At 41.3% G+C, this 27,702-nt stretch overlaps 1 protein-coding gene across 1 annotated transcript; it reads right to left on the bottom strand.

Annotated features, from left to right (window-relative positions):
- Positions 1-825: 825 nt before the first annotated feature.
- Positions 826-27,642, bottom strand: SNX31 (sorting nexin 31). The gene is made up of 11 exons (XM_062627291.1): positions 27,553-27,642; positions 27,190-27,333; positions 18,799-18,921; positions 14,130-14,240; positions 10,630-10,720; positions 8,902-8,989; positions 7,038-7,107; positions 4,977-5,072; positions 3,053-3,130; positions 1,954-2,013; positions 826-990 (listed from the first exon to the last, which is right to left on the bottom strand). The coding sequence occupies exons 3-11, from the start codon at positions 18,847-18,849 to the stop codon at positions 895-897; spliced, it is 741 nt and encodes a 246-aa protein (XP_062483275.1). The 5' UTR covers positions 18,850-18,921; positions 27,190-27,333; positions 27,553-27,642; the 3' UTR covers positions 826-894.
- Positions 27,643-27,702: the final 60 nt, after the last annotated feature.

The raw sequence follows: 27,702 nt of genomic DNA, 5'->3' as shown, positions 1-27,702 counted from the left end.
GGTGCTGTGAGTGTAAGTATACAAAAGGGCTGAAGGCATTTGACTTCCCCCAAAATACATTAGTGGGGCTTTGGGGTTTGTTGGGGTCTTTTTTAATTCTTATTATGATTTTCACTTCCTTCCCCTTTTCTCACAGCTGATCCTGCCTTTCAAAGGCAAAACATTAAGAAGAACCCAGATCCTTCTGGTATGGAGAATATCATGGTTTAGGCCCTTTAGTCTCCTTGCAGTAGTAGCCAAGTTAGGCATGTGGCTAACGGCATGCCTACCTTTATCCAGCTACCTCAGGTACTTGCTTTCCTCAGTGTCATCAGTGTAAACCAGCGCAACTTCTGATGTAGTGACATAGGTTAACTTCAATTCTCCAAAGCGTAGTAGCTTTGGAGACTCAACAGGTCTCTAAGGCACTGACTCAACAGGTCACTAAGGGCATCACATCAGCACCACATTCCAGAAAGGAACCACTGGCCCTGATAAGAGGGATGATTGTAGGAAATCCTTTTCCACTCACTAGGAATGCATTTTCCAAATAAATGTCTAGGTGGCAACAGCCTGCTCAGCCATCACCCTAACCCCAATACTCACAGAAACATAACTGATAGGTAAATATTCTTTCTTTCTCTAATAGCACCATTTCTAATTAGCCCTCCCCTTTCTGCTCCAACATTTTCAGTCTGGGGGGAAAAAAGCCAAAAAAGTATCCATGTAAGACATCTCCAAGTACCTTTTCAAACTGGTTCAGTAGAGTTGTAAATACTACAAAGGACTCTGCAAAGGCAAGGAATTACACTGAAGATTGAACTATAAGGGCAAAAAAAATTTCCCCAAAGTTTCAACTACAGCTTTATTATTCCCAGACAATTAATTTTGAAAGAAAATATCCAAAATAAATTATTACAGGTCCTCTTCTCCTATTTTCTCAAATACACAGTCATCTTCATTTGGCCTAACCAACAATCTTTTCCTTGATATAAAACCTGAATGAACTACCTGCAGTGAAACAATAGTTAAAGAGTATATGTATTTCAGTAATTATAGGCAAATACAAAATTAAGCTAGGAAGTCTGACATGATACTGTTAAGGAGCAGTGATTGATCTCTCTAAGAGATACTTGAGAGAACAGATTTTATTTTCCCTGCTGGAATAGGACAAAAGAACAGTTGTTTCTGCTCTTAAGGCGTATTGCAGTGTACTACGTGTGGTGCAGATTGAATGGCAGTTCCAAATGTGGTAACACATCATAGAATCGTATTGTAGAATGCTTTGGGTTGGAAGGGACCTTAAAGATCATCTAATTCCAGCCCCTCTGCCACAGGCTGGGACACCTTCCACTGGATCAGGTTGCTCCAAACCTCATCCAACCTGGTATTGAACACTGCCAGGGATGGGGCATCATCAGCTTCTCTGGACAGCCTGTTCCCATGCCTCACCATCCTTACACTTAAGAACTTCTTCCTAATATTTAATCTACCCTCTTTGTAGGAGTACAGTGATAATAACAGATCAGCATAACAGCCGATAAATTATTGTTTGAATAGACAATCCAGTGCAGCAGTCAGATTTCGTAGGAAAATCAAGAGCAATCCACATGCATAAACAATCCCAGTGTGGAATCCAAGTACGTCAACTACATCAGGGGTTGCATGTAGATATACACAGTCTGTATATACTCTCTTTAACCTCAAGCGTCTCATTCAGAAACACCTTCAAACAGCAATAAAATGAAGCAAGTTGTCATTAAACCCCAGCCAAAGTAAATTTTTCATTCAGGCATGTTTCTTGCCCTCTTCTTTCTCCATAAGTTCAAGCTTAGCTTCTTCTGCTGCCTGAAGAAGTTCATATTAAATTTATTAGGAGTCTCCCTAACCAGAAAAACAGAGGTTGGGCTAAACAGCACTAGCAAGCACTACACGCTGTATTTACATCTTGGAGACAATTTCTCACTCACTAACCTGCTTTTGTTGGATGCTGGATTTCTTACTATTTATCATGCATTCAGGCATCTTCATCTCCTAAACAGATTGAAAAATTCAAGTTTACAATAAGATTGAATGCTCCCCCAACTACTGTCATAAATTACACTGAGCAAAGCAGCATTCAGTTAAACCCAGCAGAAAGTGTAGGAAATGAACTAGCATAGTTACCTTTCTCATAATTCTGTTTTAGTCCAAGCTAATCAAGTCCAAGCAATGCTAGCAACAGCTGAATATTAAAGTAATGAATGGTCATCTTCATAATTAAATGTTTACTGTACTTCCATTACAAATAAACTGGGAGAGGTCAAATCTATTCCAAAATTAAAATTGGTCTTTTCTTTTGAATCATTTCTATTTTAAAACTATGAAATAACACGCTGTTCACTGCCTCATTGCTCACTGTAATCAGCATGGGTCTAGAAGATCACACATGTTCCTTCCCTTTTTTCTCTTCAGAAGTTTTCAGTTAGCAGACATTCAAAATCTTTAGGTAGCACAAGGTTAAACAAAGCCATTTTTAATGCTGGAAATTATTTCTTCAAATAACAAGTATCTAAACATTTTCATCCTTAAAGGCTACACAAAAGATAGCAGAAGTATTTTAGCTACAAACCTGAATTTCATTTAATTAACACTTCTATTTAAACCCAAAATGTTTCTCAGTGTGAATGTCACAGATCTCAAATTGGTCTAACATTGCAGCAGATGGAGCAAGCAAGTGAAGTGGGGGGGAAATGCAGAAGCCAGAAATGGATACAACAGGGTAGTGCAGAACATATGAAAATTATGCCACAGATATCCTTTATCATACACAGCAAAAATTTAAGTCAAGGAGGGAAGGCAAAACAGATTATTAAATCTCTGATGATAGTATTTTAAATGTTAAAGGTGGTTTATTTCTGTAAAACTGACCAAAGATGTACTTTTTAGTCAATTCATTCTCTACTGAAATGTTGGAACATGTAAGATCCTTTTTCTCAATGGGACTTCTCTCAGCACATTTGAAAGAATGTTAGAGTAGCAGACTTATTTCTTTTAAATACAAATTCTGACACCAACAAACACACATGCTCACTGTTTCTTGGCTTTCTTTGGCTGCCTTTATCATCTGCTCTGATACCATTTTCTTCAAGCAGCTACTGAGCAAAAAGGCCTAAAGAAGATAAAAGGATAAACCACAGAACATTCTGATTTCTTCTATTAAAAGATGTACTCAACTCTTCCATTTGTCCTCCACCAGAAAACTGCAGTCCCTAATACTGAACTATTACTTCCCTGAGTCAGTTAATTTTACTCTGTGCTTAGCATCCCCACAGTGCACCAGATTTGCTGCAGTTGCTTAAAGCCCAGCCTCAGCATGACTAACCCTCACAGCAATGCTCAGAGTCGAGAATAAGAATTTTTATGACTGGCTTTGTAAGGCAAGTTATTCTCTCTAGTTGTCTGTGGCTCCTACCTTAAAGGCTGCTAAATTAAACGAAGGACTAAGTAAGGTTAATCAAAAGCATCAAGACCACTTCAACAAATGACGCAAGCTGGAGTTCACAGGCACTCGGCACTGTCAAAAATCAAAAGCCTGGTGGTTACGTGAGAAGGCTGCAGCTGTTTGTAGACCATCTCAGAGTCACATCTTGCACACCTAATACAAACAGAGCAGTATGCACTCATCCAACATATTGGGTACCTAACAAAGGCACCTCAGAGAGGAACGGTGGTGTTCTTAGTTCCTTAGGCTGTCTGATAAGCCCGTACAACTCGTTGGGATACTGCAGCCCAAGTTAAGTTCTGAATTTCACCCTGAATTGCACCTCACTGTTTACTCTCCAAAAAGCAGCATCTCAGGTAGGGTATCAAGCACCAAAAGATGAATTGAAGACAAAACATTCTACAACATCAGTGATGAAGGGGGGAACCATCTCTGATTAAGCTCCAAATCATCCAGTCATGCCATTTTCTGCAGTGGGCTCTTGCATCAAACCCTTCTTTCTTCCACATAGAAGCATATTTCTGGCCTTTAGCTCTTCCTCACACTTCTGAGCAAAATGGGACACAGGATTGCTAATCAACATGTCAGGGCATCAAGCACAACCCTAATGGATTTCACAGAGAATTTATACTGAATTAGGTTGGTTTGGGGTTGTTTTTTCTCTCCAGCAGCAAAGAAATTAGAAAGCTTACTGCTTATGGCTCATGCTCTCATAAAACCTAAGTGTGGAAGGAAAATAACACTTACTAAATAGCTGTGTGAACTACATCATCACCCTGGAATTAAGAAGTCATGTGTGATAAATTAAGCATTTTGGCTTTACTTGAAAAATCCTTTCTGCTGCTGGGTTGGTTTCAGAAGCAAGAAAGAAAAGCAGTTTACTTGAATAGCAGGCTATGCACTTTATATAGAAGCTCTGTACCTAAACTGAGACTGGTGCTGTCTTTGATATCGCAGAGTCTGGATTATTTGCTAGGCAGCATAACCACAGATGGATGACTTGAATTCCTGGATATCTTTAAAGAGCTGCCTGAAAAAACAGTAGGAGGACTGGCACCCTATAAAATCTTATTTAAGAATTATTTATATGTAAAATAAAATATACTTACAATGTCATATATTCACACCCTCCATTAGCCTGTGTTAACATGGCATATTTATACTTGAACAATAAGATTTTTGTGTAAAATGGGAGCCCTTGACCTTAGGTAGGTCTGACCAATTAATGATTTTGGATACTTACTGAGACCAGTATATAAATGGCTCCTGTCCACACTTCATCCCAGGCTTGCTGCTGATTGCTAGATATTTCTCTTCAATGGAAAACAAAAATTCTCCTCCTCTTACACTAGGAACTCAAACGCTTTCTCCCACATAACTCTGTCACCAGGCTAACCTGCTTGAAAGCATCACTGCTGCTCTCTGGTAGAGATAGATCAGCCACTTCTGAAGATGCCTTATGGCTGAAGATACATTTTAATCTGATCCTATCCTAAAAGGACTGGGAACTGACCTGTTTTGTGTACAAAATTCTCCACTGCCATGTGCCCGAGTCATTGTACTCAAATCTAAGCTCCAGAGTGTCTTCTTCACCATCCTTTGTAGCACTCTGTAAAACAAAACCAAAACCCTCCAATGGACAGAAGAAACTACTAAAAGCAACATCAAGGTGTTCAGCCTTAAATCAGAATTAATCAATTAGGTTCATTTTATATAGCATATAAATAAAGCAGCTGAAATTTGTACCAGCACACTTCTCAGGCAGGGTGCAAGTAGGAGGTAGGACAATGGGGTCTTTAGAAGTCTAAAGGTGGCTAAAGCAGTTTTGCTCCCATGCAAAACTCTCTTGACAACTCCAACAGGAAAGCAAAGTGGCAGGTACAGTATAACATGAAATACCACAGAAGGGAGAAATATAGCAGAGTAAGCTTAGATGGTTGCTGCTATAAAGGCTGCTAAGGGAGTATGATTCAGAACAGGTTTGGAGGGAAATATGGGCAAGTGAAAGGGATTTAAAACAGACCACCCCTTCTCCCCAGATCTGCCCTTCCCCATCTACCTTAGTTTTCATGAAGAAAAAATGAATTCAGACACAGAATCGGTGAAGTACTTACAAGAAAAGTAACCTGTCAGCTTCTTAACCTGTTGATTTTAAAGCTGACCTCTTTGGTCTGGTTAGTAGGAAGTTTTATACAGCAGTGAATCTCATTATTGCCGACAATGATGTCAGCTGAACAGCCTTCTTCTGGATAGTCACAAATGCAAGGATCAATCCGTACGCATCCATAGAATTGCATTTCTCAAATCAGCTCCAGGAACTGCACCAAAAAGACAGAACTGAAATGATTTTCTGTAAAGACAAGTGAAATCTAGTGACTTATAAAGACAAATCTTTCAGATTCCTAACACTTTCTCCTGGGAGGACATAGATTCACCACAGTATGTCGGTGCTTGATTCAGAGAATAGCACTCACGGTCCAGACTTAGAAACTTCATTTCTACACACACACACATTGAATACGATGAGTTGAGTCTTTTGGATGCTTATGAGATATGATGATAGGAAGACAAAAAACTAACCAGTAAGAACTATGAGAACAGTAGTCCCAGCACTCTGAATTTCCATCTGATCTCCTAATCTGGATGACAAAACTTTGCATCCGAGTTCAGCAAATAAAGAATAGCATTCACAGTCAAAAACTTCCTGCTAACCTTCAGGATCCAAGGAATTCTGTTCGGTTATTTTAAAATGCTAGCAGGGATGGTAACCTCCTTTCCTATTGGTGGCTCAGTATCTGACCAGGATATGGGAGACCTGGCTCTCTAGCTCAAACCACTCCACAAAACCATGCTCTATTTTTAAAGTCACATCATTGCTTCAAAAACCACCCCTTTCATCTGTTTATGTTATTTTTAGGATACCATTTTACCTTTACTTTGTTTGCCTTTTTTTTTTGTAGGAATCCAAGTTCCTGCATCTGCTCTTCTGTTGGTTTAACCCAATTCCTCTCAACTTCCTGGATTGCCTTAAGAGAGTTTTTTAAAATAGCCAAAGAAGTCAACAAAAACGTATTTCCTTTTGTGCACAAACATTTAGAAACACACACAGAGGGCTTTTTTTAAACAAGGCCTTTGATTTTAGGTCAAGTTCACTCCACACTATTCTTTCCTCCTGAATTAACAGTTTCCAAAGCTAGTACAGTTCAACACACCTACAGTTCAGAAATCAAATGCTCTCACAGGACGGCAGAGTGCCTACATATTACAGATACAGATACATCCATATACACTTGAAAACAGAGGAGACAAATACCTAAATATCCTAAATGTGTCTTTTTTTATTCAATACTTTTCCCATGCACAAAACATAGATGAGTTAGAATCTCTAGCACATGATTTTGGAGGGGAAAAGGAATATGATCAACCACAGCTACACCCAGCACTTAGAAAAGCACAACAAAGCAGTGCTAAACATTTACAAACATTTCAAGAAATATTAATATTGGAAAGATAGCTTTCAAAATTACAAACACCTTTCATAGCTTTCAAAATTACAAAGACCTTTCAGCTTTACCTGCATATATAGCAAATTCAGTGAAGCTGTACAATCCATCAGCATTGTGTCAAGAGAAGAATCCATATACCTTTTCCAAGCAAACGGGAAAAAAGAAAAGTAATAAAATACGTAGATATGCTTCCAAGTTTGGCATTGTGATTTTTCAGAGAAATATGATGGGAGCACAACCTGGAAAGATCCCATTACTTACCAGAGTAACAAAACAAAAACCAGTTATGCCTCTGAAGTGTGTACTATGCTTATTCTTTATACACTATAGCAGAATGGAAATAAACTGAAGTCTGGTGATCCAGTCTCTCCACCTTGATTTTGGTGGTACCAAACATAACAGCTGCAGTTTAGAACTAAAACTTCCCTCTTCCTTTTCTCAAGCAGCTCAAGGTTTGTCTACATAAAAGTTGGTAAGACTCTGAGAGCATCCAGTGCCATGCTGCAGTGCTGACATACAAGACCGTACACCAGCCAGCTGCAATACCAGCTACTGTAGAATTGCTGCAGTACAGCAACAAAGCAAGTTAAATACTCAGTTATCCAAGTGCCATGCTGCAACAGCTAGTAGCTTGAGCTGTCTTCTCGAAGACAGCTTAGATAAGTCTACATGACAGAATGAATACAGCAGGCCAGCTGCATTACATTAAGCAGGTAATACACTTCCTGCAGCACACAAACCACCCCAGAGCTGCCATTTCCTACCTCTGTGATTTGCAGCTGCATGAGAGAAGTATCTCCTCATACAGTCCCTTTGTCATGCCTTAGAACCATACAGTTCTTCTATTAGGCTGCTAGGTTTTGCAGTTTGTAAGAGCACATATAAAGAAACAGAGAAAGTTTTGCAGAGGTCAAGCTCTAGCCCAGTAGATCTAAACCAGACAAGTTACAAGCATCAAACAAGTTTCTGTGGTTTGATGTTTGCTATCACCAAAAGATATGGTCTGTTCTTCCTCTTCTGTTCCCAATCATGGTTGCTGCTCTAGCACTCATTTGATGCAGCCAATACAACTCACTAAGCGTGCAAAAACCTTTTTTTCTTCTTCTTCATTGTAGGGAACAGACCATGCCACAGTCACAGTTGTGAGCCATTAGCCTGGCTCAGCTATACTGCCTAACTGCACCCCCAGGGCACTATTTGAACAAGCAAGACTTTGGCACCAGATTCACTGTCCCCTGGGTTTATCCTCACCCACCAGTCAGCATAACTGTTTGCTGCACAGCAAACAAGACTGGGGAACTGACCAGGGCCAAAAATAGGCCAGCAAAACCAAATAAATTTTACAGCCAGCAACTTGTTTTTAGGCCAGGCTAGCTCTCCACTCCAGCTCACCATGTCTGCCACACAGTTCTACCAGCATAACTGAGGAGGAGCCCAAGGTTTGAGCAAATGAAAGGGGAAGAGTGCACTGCTGCTTAAGCCAGGCCACTTACCAAAAGAAATGTTCAAGCTATGGCCTCAGGTATCTTTTGTATTAGCATATAGAAATGAACACTTCTGATATAAAATAACCTCTCTCTGCCCAGAGTTGCAGCTTGCAACTCAGAACTTAAAGTTCTTTTCTATATAGTTTACAAGTATATTCCAATTTGTGATCACTGCATTATGCAGGTATAAAAGTTAGGAGGAAAGCAGCTACAAAGTACCTCTCTAGGTTCTGAAAGAATAGAGGGAATAAATAACTAGCTGGAGAAAAGGACACTTTCAGTGATAAAATATAAAACCTTCAGGGCCAGCCAATTTCAGTAACAAATTGGCCTCAGAGAAAAATAGGTAAGTTGCTGAGGCTTAAAGACTTTGTAGCCAAGTTATTCAAGGGATTTCTTCCTCCATTCACGCATCTTGGTAGTTTCTCTTAAGCTTGTTGCTCACCATTTTCTGATCCCAAGCTTACAGTACAACTCCTTCATGCTCTGAAAACTCACATAAGGAAGTTCAAATTCTGCCACTTTTTTCATCACTGGGAAAAGAAGAAAAACCAGAGACAGTCAGTGAAACAGCCCCACTGCTCTCATTTATCAGTTAGTACTGGTTACCAGTGTGCTTTTGGAGAAGCAGGAAACTTGACAAAATTAAATTCTGGGTAAAGCATGGAGAGAGGTTAGTTATCTTCCTCACTTCCCGAGTGTAAACTTACATAGCTCTATTACTTACAGAATATCTCTGCTCCCTTAGACTATGGTCTTACAGAATATCCTTCTCTCAGAACACAGCTAAGCAGGATAGATGTTTCTGCATTGAAAAGATGTTGATGCAAGCTCCCAGGACTGGTGTTTTTCTTGAACACCAGACAAGCAGTATAACTAATGTACAGCAAGAAAAGCATGTCACTCTTCAGAAGTCACTACTTTCCTGCTCACTCTTAAAAAGGTCTGAAGGCCCAAACCTGTAACCAATTATTTCTAAGCTAATACCACAATTCAGCAGAACACCCAAACATGTCATTTTAAGCATATAAGCATCAAACATTTTTTGGCAGTGGACTGTGGGTTACATTTGGACTTGATGTATTTGAAAGGAATATTGAAGATGCATTGAAATTTAATTAACTGAAAGACTTTTATCTTATGTTGTGTATCTGATTATATCTCAGTGCAAGGAAAAAATAATTCCATCTGCAACCACAGAAAAGTATATAAAATGTGTTATATCCAGATACATGAGACACAGTAATAGCCAGGGATTCTGTATACTCAGAGATACCTTTCACAGACAGAGAGAAAGGGGCAGGGGAACAACATATCAAATAGACACAAGAGTAAAGTTCCTATGCCACTGAGTAAGCCTGATTTTACTACTGGACTTTCATCTAGAGAAGGTTCAGAAGAGCATTAACAACTTTATACCAATGAGAAGAAAAAAGGCTAAATGACTTGTTAAGGCCACACAGAGAGGCTGCAAAGCCAAACTTTTCTCCAGTCAAAAACAAACACTGTGTTCACTTTCCTGATGTGACCCGAGCCTACCCCATCCCAGGTCTGGATCCAGCCTCATCCACACAGCTGCCCACATGGGAAACAGGACATCAACAGACCAATGAGGACAGAAAAGCTCCTTCACACTGACCACAGAGACTCACAACCCTGAGATATAGCTTGCTCAGTGCCCTCGTGGTGTGGTTAAACTTACATTTCTGTCAGTTAAGAAAGGAAACATGTCATAATACAAAGGAAAGTAAGCCACAGACATTGTTTAGAAATATAACAAAAGAGTTTCCTGTCCCATTGTTAAACTCAGCATGTGATCTGTAAATTAAGAACTGTTTCATGTAGGTATGGCCATCTGATTAAATACCTACCGAGAAGATACACCCAATAGTTCCCATGTGGCAAAGTTGCTACATGTTGCGTAAACCAAAAGGAACATGATACTTGTATGTGAAGGTCTCACCCCTGTACCACACAATGTACTGCCATACTTCGTTCCCCACTACCACTCTTTCCAAGCTATGTGGAGAGAGGAATGGAGGGGGTTTATCAGACAGGGTGGGTCTTTCAGCCTGAGCAGGCTCATACAAGCTCTGTTCAGACTCCAGGTTCAGTCACTTCAGACAACACAATATCTAAGGGAGGGCTGGTTTAAGCACAATGTAAAACTTACCAGAGAGCACTCTATTGTCATGATCTTGAAAGAAAAATAAGCTAAAATACTTCATTAATTCTCTTGATAGCCCCATCTTGAACAATGTAACCTTTAAAAACAAAGATGAGGAACTTAGCTACCCATTAGCAGGAATATGTTAGAAAGTATTGAATATTTTTTTCCTTATGTCCCATTTAATTGCCTGTTTAAAAGCAAATATAACCACTCCTGTATTGCAGCATTTGAGTTTGTGAGGAGTTTCAAACTTAAAAAAGGAGTTTCTAAGTTTCAAAAGAACATAAAAATGTAACAAACCAGAAAATGTTTACTGCTCTGTTATGCATTTAAGTATCCTCTACCACAAGGCATCTGCCATGTTCTTCCAAATCTTTTATTACTAAATCCTCACATGGTGTTGTACAGTGAGCACTGTGTGCTATGAGCTAACAACATTGCTCAGGAGAATTACAAATATGTATGTTTACAGGATGTGTGCATCTTCTGAGCTGATAGAGTCCTCTGTTTTTCTAGGAAATATCTAAAACCCCTGCCTATTTATTGAAAGCACTGGTCTTACTTGCAGGATTCTACAATTCTGCAAGAGGGCTTCTGACAAGAGCAGACTTGAGGTCCGTTGAGCTTTCATTATTGCATACAGAGGAAAAATTCTACCAGCTTGACATCTGGATTTGTTTTAGCTTGCCCTGCCCTCTCAGAGGATATGAAGCAGCACCAACAGAAGATGAACTTATTTGCAGGACCAGCTGCAGAATGGGTTAATGGAGACAGAAAAATCAGGCAGAGGTGAGCACAGAAACTGCTGAATCAGATGGGGGCAATTGTCTAGTTCTGGTTTAGGTCCTGAAAAATAAAAGCATAAGTCAAAGCAGCCGTAACCTAAAAGAGCACAGTGCCATCAGAGCATTCCTAAATCCTGCAGTGACCATAATCTCCCAAGATCTCTCAGGAAAGTGGTGTGGCAGCTGTAAGAAAACTTTCCACCCCCAAGAATACTCCTGCCATAGCTCATGTGGCAGATTGTGCAACCTGATGGAGGAGTCATGCTGTGGTCAAAGAAGCTGGACTTTCTTTGAGCATAAGGTGGAAATACGGGTTTTCAGTCTTCTTCCAAAGGGTGACCATCCCAAACCACTTCTATGTGGTAGCATTGTAAATTCAATCATCTCCACAGTTCAGAAGGGTTTTCTTCAGCTGTATCAGCTGGTTTAAAAAGCAGGCTTTTTTTTTTGTGCATGGAAAAAAGTAGACATTGAGCTCAATATAGGTTGGGAAGAACTGTTCCAAGTTAAAGTTGAAGAAGACATTCATGAAGTTTTCCTTATACTTGTTAATATGAGGGCTGTTACCAGAGAGGGCAGCAGAGCATAAAAATCACTTGCCTCACACTCAGTTCAGACACCAAATATAATGGGAAGAGAGTTACAGAAGTTCAAAAAGTATAAAAGACATAAAAGTGAGTATTAGCAGCACCGTCTTCCATTCTTTCTGCCTCTGTGCTAAGAAGTCCCCTTTGTAGCAAAATGCTAAGGATACTGGATGGCATTTCCCAGGAATGTCAAACACACATCTTTCATTCAGTAGGATTTTGACTTATTTTATTTCTCGGATCAAAGCACAAGCTGGTATATGCTGCCTGAGCACCAGGATGTTAGGGAATGTCCATTGCAAAATCTACCTGCACTGCAAAAAAGACAGTCAGTGTAGCAGCACATATACAATCACAGGAGTTAAATAGTGCTTAGAAGTTCTATCATCTCAACCTTAAGGTCTTCTTAAGGAAGAAATGGTGTCTGCAGTATTTAACATGCCATTGTTTCTTTACAGCACCACATAAAGATTAGGTGTCTATAAATGCAATAGACAAAGCAACATACAACATCACTGCCCGGCTTGGAAGTTATCTGGACCCACTGCAAGCTAACAAGTTAATCAAGCCCAAATTATTACTATTTTTTAAAGTATATTAGCAAATCCTTTCCTTACTTAAGGTCCCTAAGCAAGCCTCTTATCTAAAAGATGTCTCCTTACTTCTTCCAATCTATTATATTGCTCTCCCCCAAAATCAAAATTCCTATCTTCCTGCAATCCCCAACACTTTTTGCCTTCAGCATTTCCCACACCACAAGTCTCCTGTTGCAGGGTCTAAGGCCAACTCTGACACCTTCCCATGGAAGAACCAGTCCTAGCATTGCCTCAGGTGATGCAAACCCCAGGGCAGAACAAAGCCAGCAAGGGGTTACCTTGTGTTATCCAACTCATGGTAACTGTGCACAGATACTGCGTGTATCTGACATGGCCAGACCATGCCAGCTTGATGGAGGAAAGCAAACACGTGTTCAGCTTGCTGGTACCTATGGCCAGCTGAGAACTACCTCCACAAACTCAGCCTGCAAAGGCACAGCAGAAATACAGCACACAGTTTCCTGCATGATGAGAGGAAATTTCAGATTCCCATAAAAAATGAGCTCCCATCTGGCAGGTGTATGCTTTGTTATTGCTGTAAAGACTAGGAAATTGAAGCAACCAAGGCAGAGACTTCAGCCTTGCTTGTGCACACACACATGCAAATACACAAAACATGCAGAGTCACCACTGCTCCCCCTCTCCTGGCATATGAAGGGAGTCCCATCTGAAAGTTTCAGATGCAAGCCAACCAGTTGTATAAACAACGTTTGGTTGCTCCTGGTTTCAAAATGTAGCTAGCAAGTGTTTACTGTATGTATTACAACAGCTGTTACGGACATCCCACAGCCACAGTACTTGAACTGCACCAACAGGAAGTCCCACAGTTTCACAGCAAACATCAGGGGAGGATTACCAAGCATTGGAACAGGCTCCACAGGGAAGTGGTGGAGTCACCATCCCTAGAGGTATTTAAAAAGACGTGTAGATGTCATGGGGGATATGGTCTAGTGGTAGATTTGGCAGTGCTGGGTTAACGGTTGGACTAGATCTTTTCCAACCTAAATGATTCTGTGACACAAAACAAGTAAAGGAGAAGTATGTAGAAAAACACAACATATCAGTTGCACACCAAGTTCTAACAGCAGCACACCAGCCAGGACATAAGTCAAGACTAGACCATCATTTCTTAAGGTCCTTTCCAACCCTAACTGTTCTATGATTCTATGGTGCTATGTTTAGCGCTTTCATTATGCCAAGCCAAAAGGAAGAGTTAATTAAGAGTGTGTCCCTATACGAAATAGTATACCTTTTCTATCATGTATGAAGGAAATCTGAATTTGACAACCAAATGCCATAGAAGCAGAGGGTGTGTAACATTAAGATGAGGCAAATTACAGACTAGTTCAAGAACCAAAACCACTCATAACAAAATGAGCAATGCCTCCCACCCCAATAAACCCCCCCAAAAAACCACAGATTGTTTTGAATGTCTTCAAATAGGGTCTTTTATAACTTCCTGACCGAAATTATCTTCTTTTTTTCCCCCACTTCTCAGAAATGGAAGTTTCAACATAATTCTAGAAACCCATTACCTCTAATATTCTTTCTGCAGTGTCCAGTGTCTGGATCTCAAGTCTATTATTGCTGTCATCAGCAAGGGAAACATCCAAAAAGGCTCTCTGGGTTTGGATCTTAAATGTATCCTGTTAGGTAGAAACAAAACACTGTTTAATTGCTTTTCATATTGCTGGAGCTCTTTTGAAGATGCTGATGCTCCATTTCCCTATTTACGCAAGTAAAATAATTCAGGTTACTGTTTAGTAAACACCCAAACATATGCAGAACTGCAAGTGGGAAGATACTGCAGAATTAGAGGAAAATCACTTTGAAGTTAAGCTGAGCACAAGTTAGTGTCTCAGCATCTGTAGGAATGATGCAGTCACCGTCCTAGGAAGTAGAGACTCCAAAAAGAGGAGGTGGATAAGCAGCTGCGTGCAAGTATTCAAAGCCACAGTCTTGCCAAAAGCTAAAAAATGCACCCCTGTACCTATAAATAGGAAAATCTCTAGTGAGAATAACGAAGCTATGGTATCTTAACAGAGACACTGCTACTGTGCAGTGCCAGGGCTCAAGATTCAAAGCCATCACAAATGGAGAGGGTATAAGAAGAAACCTGAAAGTGTTTAGGCCATGAGAAGAAAGCTGTCAAGTAAGTGACCTCAGAGAAATGTCATAATAAAGGGGTGATTTGCAATCTGGAAAACTGAAGTACAGAAGCCAGATCCATGGCCTGTCATTTGATCATAGATGCAGTCAGACTAGAAGTAAAGCATGCATTTCTAACAGTGAGGCAGTGCACAGGAATGGGGTATTTCCCACTGGGTTTATATCAAGATTTTATTTCTCTAAAAGATTTTCCTGAACTCAAACTCAGAAAGCCCCATGCCTTGCTATGTATAAGAAATCAGTTTCTTTTTTCAAGAGAATAGAGATTAGTTTGAGAATTCCCTTGGGGATGCTTCTGGATGAGGCAACAGAAACTCATCACTGCAGCTCCTCTTCCTGTTAACTGCCCTGTACCAGAGGACAGCAATGGTCTTCCTGGCATTTTAAGTCATTAAGGTGAGGTACTTCCCTTGCAACAAATAGTGGAGGAAAATGCTGCAATTATACATACTGCATGCAACATTAATTTTTAATTTCTTGTATCCACCTAGCCTGGTGGAAGGTATGGGAGTACTTAAAAAGATCTGGGAGCCCTTAGGTTTCAAGTACTCTCAGGATCTTGCTGCAGAGTCTTCATGGTGCCTGCATATAGGAGCATCTCCTGACTCCACCATCAACAAGAGCAGGGTGGCAAGGCTGACATTTATGCTGGGTACTCCACTGCCGCTCTTTGGCTGCCCTGGAAAACATAGTAGGATGTATCACTTTTAGCTCATACTGGTAACTTTCTGGGGTCTGAAAGACCACATTTTCTGGTAATTCTGGCTTAAGAGTTACTTCAAGGTAAGATCAAATGCAAACACCTTTTTTTCCAAAACGTTTAAAAATTAAGAACATGTTGTCAAAAGTTTGTAGAATGATATGTGGGGAAAAAAGGGTCTTGAGAGAAAACAAAACTATAATCTTTTTTATTTAAACAGACTTCCCACAGGTTTTCCTGGCACCAGTATTTCACCTAGCTGCATGCCTACAAATCTGTTTGCACATATTAAGGAAGAAGAGAACCTCTTTTCAAGGTATTAACGAATGCCCTGTCTGAAGTCCTTCTGGGTATCCACACAGATTTAATCTTCATCCTCAAATTAATTTCCTTTTTATCCAGGAGACAGGTCTAATCAATCCTCTTAATTAATATAAGCATTACTTTGCCTCTGTGGAGATACAAAAGCCCCTCTCTTACATCAAGGATCATCATATCTGGTGCTTACCCGAGTACTTTACCACTTTCCTGAAGTGGGAAGGAGCAGACACTTCTTACAAATGCCTTTGGCACACGTATTTCGGTATGAAACATTTCACAGGCGATAAATAAAGATGTATGTGAAACTCAGAACAAACATGGGATGCAAACAGCAGAATGAGGTAAAGACACGTAGCTCATCACTGACTCTTGACAAAGAGCAAGCAGATCACTATATAGCAAGTTTACTACCCAGGCCTCAGCAGTACTGGGTGAAGGTGAGGGCAAAGGCTCACACACCTCAGGAAGCACTTCTGAGTGTGGGCTGCTAATGTGGAAGCTCCCATAGGGAAAGGACATAGAAGACTTCATGCACCTGCTTCTGCCAGATCCTCACTGCTGCTACTGTAGCTTTCACAGACTGGGTATAGGCCACCTCATCCACTGTGGCAGCCCAGAGTCAAAGACATAAAGGTCACTTTACCCTTCTGCCACACCAAGGGAGTCACTTGTCACAGCATCCTACCCTGCTGACTACCTCAATGTTCAGTAATCATGAGAGGAAGAAAAAGGGCACTTTCAAGCCACTTCCTAATAGTTTGAGTTCTCCAAGAACACCATGGAACCTAACAGTAGGCAGATTAATTTGAAGAGCTACAAGAAAGAATGTGTTAGAGAAAAGAAAATCTCAGCCCCATCTACAATGGTCACATTAAATATCACTGTTTAATACTCAATCCAGTGGTTTCGACAGTCTTTTAAAAAACTGCTTTGTTTACCTTATTTGACTCTTGAACTACAGGTACAGCTTCATTTCATGGTCTTGGGGACAAATTCCCTACTTTCTTATCTCCAACTTTTGATCACTTTTCTCTTACTATGGCTATGATATAGCAATTCAAAAATAAGAATTAAACTGTTGGGTTTGGGGATTTTCTTCCCACTTTACCACATGCTTCTGCACAGAAGACAGAACTGTCTATGCCAGAAGCTCCACACATTGTTCAGTGTTATAAATATTTGTGTTTAGCCTCTTATCAGCAAAGTATTGTTGAGACCAAAAAAATTTACTTACAGAAAAATGAAAGGAGGAAACAGTGCAGGCTGTAAGGCAGAAGACAGTATTAAGTGAAGAAATACAAATAGACGTGAGAATCCAGCATAAGTTTAGTAGAAATACAAAGGGAAGAGCATTTATCAGCATTAGCAATAATCCATTTAGTAAATGCCCACGGCAATCCCAATCACTTCCACCGCAGACACAAAAACACTCTTGAAAGGAATTTGCAGCAGCGAGTCAGAGAAGTTCAGATCTTCTCTGCAGGCTGCTGTTTAGGTTTTGGAAAAAGTAGTTAAGAGTCACTGTCTCATCTACTCAAAGCGGGCACCAACACAACGCCCACACCACCACCACCACCACCCTGCCCCCGTGTTTTGCCAACAAGTTCAGCAGTACTTTCCACATTTCTTACACTACTGCTCCTGAAATTCAGGGAATGTGCCATGTAACTAGAATTGGACACTTTCTTGCACTGCTTCTTTGAATCTTCCCTTCATGATGCTACTATCCTGCAGTAGAATCTCCTGTAACATCCAGAACTGCTGCCTACTCCCCACTTGCTGGCTCCTGAAACTTGAAGCAGAGCTCAGTCATTAACATAGGAATACAGAATAACATAGAGGCGGTGAGGGGTTTCCTGTGTGTTTTGGTTTTGGTGAAAAGAACAAATTCTTTTAACAAACAAAATAAAAACCTCGAATTAAAAACTGCAAATAAAGGAACCAAAAGGAATATCTATTACACAGTTCTCCACTGGCAACTACATCTTTCCTCACAGTTTTCCATTAGAAAACTTAAGTGATTTTGTTTTAACAGAAGTCAATGCCAACCTGAACCCTCAGCAAACTCTCAAGGGATTTGTTGCTCAGCTAAGAAGCGTGTGCCATAAAAGGAGAAAGGGTGAGAACGGAGGCCCTTATTACAACATGGTTGAAAAGAACAGCAGGTCAGGGCACTGAACTGAATCTTAACATAGAAAAATAAACCAGACATCCTTGAATTAAAATTCTTCAGAGTTTTCTATGCCAGAACCCCCCCCCCAGCCAGAACACAAGAAATGGGAACTTTGCACATGAAATTCAGATTTCAGGCCAGCTGTACTTTTAAAATAGAAGTTAATAAATAAGAAACCCAACCTGGTTTGATATGAGGAAATAACATTCTTAGAGCAGTGCTTAAATTGTAGCTATTCAGCCTGACTCCTGTTTGTGTACATACACATCCAAACACATTTGTGAGTTACAGGATTGTTAAACGTGCATTCCTCCACTGCCTGCACAATGCCCAGTGTGTTGCAAGGGCAGAGAAGAAGGACCTGCATCGTCAGAGACATGGTCTCTGTCCAACAAAATGCAACCCACGATCAGACCGACTTTGATTCCTGGCAACACCTGCAGATTTCTGGCTTGCATTTTACCTACACTTTCAATAGTACACACACCACAGCTCTCATGTTATTCGGTCCTTGACCTCATGATTGCTTTTCAGAAGGAAAAGCACATTACAGAGTCCTTTGATGAAGGACTACATAAGAACTCTGCTTTTTGCCTGTTATCAGGCACTGGTTCACACTATTTGTTCAAGTTCTCAGAAATTTCTCATCTGTCCTTTCACCAACACCTGAATCCTTTTGCACATGCTAAAAGCTGCTGTTTACCAGCAACAGAGACTGGAAAAGGTCAGCCTGCTACATCACTGACTTGAAACCTCTGCTGCTGCAAGAATAAGTGTCTCAATTTTATTCATAAATGCATAATGACTGACTGTCCTCACAGCTACATCCCAAATAAACCACCTTATTCCATGGGTGCCTAATACAGAGACATACCATGATCATGAATTCCATTCAAGGATATAGTGGACTTCCATTAAAAGGAGACTGTTAGGGTTGCATGTAACTGCTCATACTGTCTTTCTCCTGACGAAAAAGAAGACACAACACAGCCACAAAAGTCACATCTTGTTAATGACTTCTTGCAAGAACTGTGCCATTTGTCTTTAGGGGCTGCAGGTAGCAGGGCATATACTGAAGCGTGGTCACTGGCCAAGTCTGCAGGGTTTGGAAGAGTGGAGGTGCAGGAGAGTTATGGGTTCAGTTGTTCAACTCCACTACATACCATTGGAAATATTCCAGCAATGCTCATTCTGAGCAAAGCATCCATTGTGCCAAGCTGCTTCCCCATGTGTCAGGAGCCCTCCTGTCCCCTGACAACTCCTCCCATGAAACTAGGTTGCTGAGGAAACAGCCAGAGCATGCCTGTTATAAGGAGCAAACCATAACAACCTATGCAAGAGGTATAGGTGTTGCTGGGCCAAAAGAGGGGCTTGGAAAGCAGGGTTAACCTGCATGGCTTTGTACCCACTTGAAAAGTTTGCCCTGTTAGATATGATACAGGGGGCAGCATGATGTTGAGGGCAGATACAAAAGAGTCATATTCACTACTGTCAGGCAGATGCAGTAAAGCCATGATCCTTGCACAGCCTTCCCGCTCCAGTGAGTGCTCATCTCTGCACAGCCATCACATTCAGAAGAAAAACACAGGACAAGGACCAAAAGGGTCTCAAATTCAGTTTGATTTTCTTTTGTATCTTCTATTTCAGTCAGTGACGTACACAAATCTCTTCAGTGAGAAGCTTAAATACTGCCTGTTTTAAGACAAGCCAAGAAAACAAACCAAGCACTAATAGGCTACCTGAGAGAACAGCTCTATTCTCTCTCATAATGAAAGACAGAAGTGAAGGTGAAAACAAATCAGTGGTAGAATTTTTAGGAAAAAAACCCTAGCTTAGCAATCTTATCCATCTCAATCTACTAAAACTGAAGGTTTCTATTACAAAAGCTGGTTTTACCTTCAGACAGATCTGTGCTCAATAAATAGCTGTGGTGGCAGAAGAGTGGCCGACTGCTTCCTGTTCATCACCACCTGCATTGCGGTTCCTTTGTCACTTCTCCTACATTAGCTGGCAGGTTGCTTGTACAGGTGTGCACTAACTTGTTTCAGGTAGCCAAGACTGCCTAATAAAAGCCGGTCCATGCCACTGACAGAAAAGGAGCATGCTATTTCATCACTTTAATGATGCTTTGTTCTTGAATCTTTCATTAATCATCCCTCTTGCAATGTAACATAAACAAGAGCAAGTTTGGGGTAATGCCTGGTTTCAACACGAAGTAGCAGTAACACTGAAACCCTCGTAAGCAACATGCAGCACTTGGCATCCTACAACACATCTGCAACATCTTCAACATCTGCTACAACATCTTCAACAATGAATAAGGAAAGAGCAATACCCAGGTGCTTTAAAGATGAACTTCACTCCATGTCTTCAATGCTGTCACAGAAGTTTCATCACTCTGCCATAAACACATCTCACAAGTCCCAGTATACTGATAAATACTGGAACATGCACACCAAAGCCAGTCTGTTGAGCGAGATTCTTCAAAAGCCAAAATGAATACTTATTCAACCACCAGTTACACCAATTAAAGGCACCATGCACAGCTAATGACAGTGGATGCACTTCTGTCTCTCACAGAATTATTTGATCTCTCTTAGGAGTTTGTTCTTTGCCATAATGAAAGAACACATAAAGCACTACTGTTATTTGTATTAGGAAGCAGTAATTTACGTATGCACAACCATTTTTAGTTTAAATTGTTAACAAATAAAAGCTGGAGAACTCCTGTCTTTGCCAAGCAGTAGGCCTAAACATCATGTATGAAACTCCATTGTATTACAGAACAGAAATTTGGGGTAATTTTATGTCTTGAGAATGTACTAACCTTGCACTAACATTTAAGGTATAATTTAGTGCCTACCTTGAACTCTACAAAATAACTGATTGCTTTTGGCAGCACAGTCATCACATGCCTTAATAAGCACAAATACATACATAACCTATAAATCAAGTATTACACATGTACTTATCAAGTCACCCCTCTTCACCAAAAGGGCCTATAGTACAGAGAAACCTAAATATACAACATCATTTCTGATGGGGTGTCGAGAGAAATCTACTGGCATGCCAAAAGACATCTTTAAACACTGCAAACATGCATTTTGAGGAGTTATATCCTGCCAGATTGTTGCCAAAACTAAAGCAATTGGCAGTGTTTGAAGGCAAATTGCAGGCATTCCCGATGGATTTAACTTTCTTTAGCAGACCTGTTATCAGTCTCATCAAAAGTAATTAAGACTCGGCAGTAATTGCTGGGAGTCATCCATAGGGCTATAGCTGGCACTGGATCAGAACTAAAGAGAGACTACTCCTCACAAAAGAAATCTGAAAGGGACTTTTAATTCACTGTCTTGAGCATTTTAGTAGGTCTGAATTTAAAAGACTGCAAATAAACTGTCTTTTTGTCTACAAAGTACATAGGCAAAACCTTTCTAGAGTTTGTTAGGAATACTTAATTTCCTAAGCGGTTCTGAACTTCCTTTAATCATACATAGCAAGCAAAGAGCTCTCAAGTCACAAACCTCTTACATGCTCCTTCAAAACATTTCCTCTCTCCAGAATAACTCACCACAAGTGGGGTTACAGCAGCACCAGAAGCATGCCAAGCACTTCCCAGAAAAGTAAGCATCATCCCATCCTTGAAAATACTGTTGGAGTCATACTGCACCCACCTGCTCCAAACCACCACCATCCTCATAAGAACAACAGCAGCTGGAGAGGTGGTAAGGGAGAAAAAGAGAAATACAGCACCTTGCAGTAGTCAGACACAAGCAAGAGCTATCCAAGCCTGCCAAGGATCATACATGTCATAGAGCACATGAAAATGGATTTGCAAGAGTTATCTAGGTTGCACCAGCCCAAATACAATGCCAGATTCTGCCCATCACTACAGTTGCAAGATAAGAGAACATGACATTTTCACAGCAGTCATCAATACACTTATCAGTCCAAAGCACTGACACTACCAAAAAGCATTTACAGCTGCAAAATCCAAGCATGTGTGTAATCCTCCTATTGAGCTCTCACAAAGACTCTTCTGGGAACGGTTTAGATTCATCAGATACACCACAGGATATAAAACCAAAGCAAACAGTTCTTTCCATGTGAGAAAGAAGTTCATATATGGACAAAACAATAATACCACTATTATTATTGCCACCCAGGCTTCACAGAGAGCACTCTGTCATCGGAGCTCACTGCTTTACAAGACAGAGAAATACCCTAAGAACACAAGAAAAGGAAGATAGCAAAGGAAGCCTTGAACTCAGGAGGTAGGATATTTCAACTCTTTCATATAACAAACTATTTGGCTGAAAAATTCAAAACTTACCTGCTGTAGCTTTCAAAAAAAACCCTCTGAAGACATCACTATTGGTAATATTTGAATCCAAAGTAATTGAAAAACAAGAGGAAAACAGGGAGGGAGGAAGCCAAACTTAGCCAAAAGATGGCTAATGTCTAAAAAGTTGTATATATGACTGCTGGTTAAACTACTTATCCTTTGGTTTCTGGCACAGCTACCTTTACTAGCCTGCTGTTAAATCATTGAAGCTGACAGGTGCAAAACACATGTAGTGTTGCTATTCTCCCAAAGCAAAACTACAGGAAGGTGCTTGGCCACATAAATCCATGGTCATTCTGGGCCTCTAATACCAAAAGTAACTGTTGAATACTTAAGCGAGAAAGATCAAATAATCACCAAGTTTTAAAGACTAATCTTAAGGTTTTGTTTTGTAAGTCCTGGCCCAAAGTATTTGAGGCCAGAGGCTACAAAACCTCTTCAAGCTCATCCCTTCTTTTCTTTTGAGGTAGTAGAATATTTTTATTTAGTTAATTTCCTGGCTTATATGAATCTCCTGAGATGCATTCTAAGATCCTGCAAACCTAGTTTATAAGACAACACATTCTGCCCGAGATTTTTCTACAACCTCATTATAATTATGACAAGTCAACCTGGAAACTCTTAAAGGGAAGACTTGATACAGAGCCCAGTTCCATATTACGTTTCCACCAGTCCAAGTGCCTGCCTTTTTTGCCTTCCTCTTTTACCCACCAGCCACGAGTTCTCACACCCAGCCCAATGTCAGCTTTGGCAGCTGTGAAGCAGTAGAGATGGTTAGCTCAGCTCACTGATCTGGAAGAACAGTTGAAAGTCAGACCACAGGCTGCCACTGAAAGGCTAAAGTGAATTAAGTTTAGTGTGAAACTGCACCTTTACATTTTGGGAAAGCTGCAGAAAGGCAGCTGCTTCAGAAATAAGAGAAATAAGATATGCTGCTGTTCTACAAGCAGTAAACCAGACAGGACAAGGCTGCAACATCTAGTCCCAGCCTTTTAGACACAGCCTTACTCAACAGAGAATAGAAGGTAAAGCACCCTGCAGTCACAATTAGAGACACATCCTCAAAGGTTTTAGCCTTCTGTATGAAAGGTGATCAGGTTGGTCTAGCCAAGCTTACCATTCTGAGGGTACTGCTCCAGCTGAGATCATCTCCCATCTGCCATCGAATTGGTCATTGCCAGGTAAAACCTTAGAGGAAAAGCAGGCACAGCCAGCCAAAGGAAAGCTACAGATCAGTGAAGAAACAGTCACAGTTTCCAAGGAATTTTCAATGCTCTCTTGTTTTGACAGTGAGACACGATGACCTACAAAGGGCACAGGGTACCCACCCAGCACCTCCCTGGGGGCCATCAGGGACCACAGCAAGGGCAAAGCTTTTGCCTGGGCAACCACCAGAAGCAGCCCAACTGAGCAGCCTCTTTTGTCAGGTTTCTCATTTTCAGTCTTACCACTTCTGATCTCCTGCTCCGAGACAGAAAAGTAGCATTGTATTAACCTTATCAGCTAGGTCTTATACACCTCATGGACAAACAAGGTATGGTTAGAGATGTCTTCTTTTCCCAATACGTCCATACAGGATTTCTTCGATCTATATCCACAGAACTACATTTTAAGAGCTGGTGAGTTCTGCCCTTGATTAGTGCTACCTCAGATGCTTTTATTATTTTGTCTGTGAGAGGTAGTAACTTTTATCAGATAATCTAGTACTGTCAAAGAAAAAACAAAACAAAACAAAACAAACCCAAACCACACATACACATAAAACCCCAAACAAACAAAAACCAAACAGAGACTCTTTCAGGAATACAAACTACCTGATTCTTGCTCCAGCTGTATTAGCTGGCTAACAAGAGCACGATGTCTCTGTATAAACACTACCACTGCATGTATAACCACATCTGTAAGGACTGGAGAACTACAATTACCTTATGCTAACACAAGAAGTTATAAGATAGGTTGGTCACTTGGAAGTGTAAAAATTCTCTGCCATAGGCAAATTATCTCAAGAGAAGGATTAGCTATTCCTTCACCTAAATAAAATCAATATAGCATCTGATCAGGAAAATGAGACTCCTGTAGTATGCTGAGACATTCCTACTAATTAAATTTTAAGCACCAGTATTCAACTCAGCAATTAGCATCATTAAATCCTGTGAAAAATGACATTTTCCCTCTGGCCCCAGCTGCCCTTGTCTTTCACATGACTTCAGCAGCTGAAGCTTGAAGAAAAAACAAAGTTTACTCCTGCAAGAATTAGCAATACATTTTCCTGCCCATTGGCTAAAACCAGGAGTAAGGCATATTCCGACAGATCCACTTTCCCTACAGTGGCCACACATTGCCAGTTCTTGTTTATTAGATATGCATGAGCCACTCAAGAGATACAGCAGCAAAAAGAGTTAGGTAGCACTACATGCTTTGGTTCTGTGTAAAGCTAAGCGTAATACCTAAGTACAGAGGGCTTTTAATCTCCAAAGTCCTTCATGTATGTGATCTTCCCCCAGGGACTGAAAAATATTATCTCTGCTCCACAGGCAGGCAAACTGAGGAGATACAGCAAAAAAACCTGCCAGAAGTCAGAAAGGCAGAGCTACACTGACAACAAGGAGGTCCTTTCTCTTCCCTCTGTGTTCAGGCCATGCCTCACCTACACGGAGTGGTACCATCTGTTATCATCTGTTTGCACAAGCTGAGACTCTGGCCTACTTAGAGTAAAATAAACTAAAATGAATTTATCTCAGTGACAACTGCTTGGTCAGTTTCCTGAACCACAGTTGTGTGTCCCCAAGATTTGGGCTACAGAGAAAAGAAACTTCTCCCACCAATTAAAGAAAACTACCTGTCAACTAAGTGTGTATTTGTGTACAGTGCTGAAAATCCACCAGACTATCGGCAACCAGCATGGAATTTCATTCTAGCAGAATGAAACTGGACAGCATTTGTCTTCACAAACTCAATCTACATTATAAATGCAAGTCATCAATGCTATACCTGGTGGTGCCAGGTGCCTGCTGCCCTGCCATGTGAAAGCCACAATAAGAGATGGATCCCCTACTCAAAACCTGCTGCTGACCTTCCCTCTTCTTCCCCCTTCAAGGCTTTAGGTTTCTTTCTGCAACCTAAAGCCACCCCACAGAAAACACATATCTCAGCCCCAAGCCAGGGTACCCTGAGCACTGCCATTTTCTCTTAGCTGGACCTACCTGACCAGGCAGCTATCCAGATCCACCAGTGTTGCATTTCACTCTTAATCCTTCATAGGATGCATCCTATTTACTCCCTGCTTGAAATACAGCAGTGAAAGCTTTAAAAATATGCAAGAAATAATCTGTTCCTTTCAGTCCTACAACAGAACATGGATTCATTATTATGATATTTGTTTAGAGATCAGTTGCCAAACTAAAAAGCCAAACTAAAAAGTACAGTTGTGCAGGAATCTGTCCACAGGGGAAGCTTATTCCTAATTCTTATCCATCACAGAAATGCTGCATGTGTGGGACACACTGATCACGAGGCTTGAATTACTGTATCCTGGAGTTTAAGACTTCTTTATGTGTGCGTTTCTCTACCTTAACAAAATATTTAAAGCAAAATAAGCAGAACAGGATGTAATGATTACAGACAAGCATCTCGCATAAGGATAGAGAAGGCAATTAAGGGACAGCAGTGTAGTTGTAAGCTTCAAGACAGAGTATGGAAGTTACCAACAGCAGGAATGAAGCAATTAAAAATAAAAATCACCGAACAAGTTGTAAAGCCCAGCAAGGGGCAAACTGTTAGTAACACAGCATGCAGGGAAGGAGAAGATTTTGCTGAGCGTGTTAATGAAGTTAAACTCTTGAGCAAGAAACCGTAAGCCTTGAAGAAAAAGCATGCAAATACATAAGCTGGTTTATTAGCTCAGATATGTTATCCAAAATGCTCCATTAACCAAAGCAAAATATTACAGTGAGAGCTCCCACAGGGAAAAGAATTGCAGAGTTTGGGGCACAAAAGCACACCTCAGCAAACACAGCTTCCCGTAGCAAGCCTGCTGCTGACTCAGCTGTTTTCTAGCTTTGCAGCTTCAACTGCTTGTTCAGTCACACAGAGTTGGGAGAGATGGATCCATCTCCATCTGGAGTTACCTGGCTGGCTGTAAGAACTGCTCCACAGTGGTTCTATCATTGCAACTGAGAGCACAGAGAGAAGGCTGCCAAGAGAAGGAGCACCTACTTAAGCCACTACCACAAGAAGTATTAATCAAACAGGGGCCTAAAATAGGGCTGTCAAAATAAAATGTAAAATAAGGCTGTTCAGCAAGGACGACCCACACTGACAGAAGAGCTGGGAGAGATCTTGTGTGGAGCCAAGGACTGGTGAAGGCCAGAGAGATCAGGCTAGCAAAGCGAAGGCTGGCAGCCATTCTGCTTCCATGAAAAAGCTCAAATCACATGCTCCCTTTTATCATCCTAAAAAAAAAAATGAAACAGAGATAGAGGGGAAAGGGACAGAGGCAACTCAACAAGAAACAAAACAAAAGCAGAAATAAACAGGCAGGGTCACCCTGAAATACTCCACATTATTTCCTAACGCCCACTGTTCCTTTGAATACTCCAGGCCTGTGATCCAGCTGTTTTGTAATTGCCTTTGGGGAAAGGGTCACTCCTGAGGTATCCACTTAGGCAATTCAGGCCAAAGGATCCCACACTCAGTTAACCCCTGCCTTGTCCAAAACACCCTGCCTTGACTGTGCAGCTTGCACGGACTGACCTCTACACACTTAGACTTGTTCACAGGGTTAAAGACCTCTTACAGGAGTGCAGTTGCACCTCTCTCCCAGAGCCCAAGGAAAGGAGGCATTTGGAGCCCACAGCTTGGCCAGTGCATCCCACTAAGCCAGCTTACCGTACCCTTCCGTCACATCTCTTGGCTTTCTTTAGATTTGCCTCTCATTTGTTGCTGGATTTCACCCTGCAGACACGAGTGCCACGCAAGCAGAAGCTCTGCCTTTCTAACAGCCCATCACTGAGGGGACCAGGCATATCCTCCCTGCGAGATCAGCATGAAGGAAACTTTAACAACACGCATTTGGGCGGAAACAACTCGCCGTCCTCATCCCACACTGGGTCTGCGAGGGCAAGGAGAGCCCTCCCTGCCCTGCAGCCCTCACGGGGCGCGGCCTGACGCAGATCCCGCCGGTCCCCTCAGGCTGCCCCGCCGAGGCTTTCCGGGGTGCCCCTCTCCCCGCCATCCTCCGGCCGGCCTCACCCGCGCGTCCCACCGGCGGAGCTGGCTGTACCGCGCCTTGCCGAGCAGGAGGCCCCGCAGACACACCGAGTACACCTGCAAGCACACCGCGCCCGGCCCGAACCACCCCGCCGCCAGCTCCACTCCCCACGCCTGTCCCGCAGCTCCTCG

This window comes from Pezoporus occidentalis, unplaced genomic scaffold (assembly GCF_034315485.1).
Source record: "Pezoporus occidentalis ecotype Australia unplaced genomic scaffold, CSIRO_AGI_Poc_V1 ctg3, whole genome shotgun sequence".
Taxonomy (NCBI): domain Eukaryota; kingdom Metazoa; phylum Chordata; class Aves; order Psittaciformes; family Psittacidae; genus Pezoporus; species Pezoporus occidentalis.
This window is presented reverse-complemented; position numbering and strand designations above follow the sequence as displayed.

Bases quoted from the DNA above. Each gene is read 5' to 3' on its own strand.
- SNX31 (XM_062627291.1), bottom strand. From the start codon at position 18,849: ATGGAATTCATGATCATGGTATGTCTCTGTATTAGGCACCCATGGAAT. The intron at 5,073-7,037 runs GTAAAGCTGAAA...TTTGTTTTACAG, and splicing joins TGAATTTGCTATATATGCAG to AGTGCTACAAAGGATGGTGA. The intron at 3,131-4,976 runs GTCAGTTCCCAG...TATCTTCTTTAG, and splicing joins GAATTTTGTACACAAAACAG to GCCTTTTTGCTCAGTAGCTG.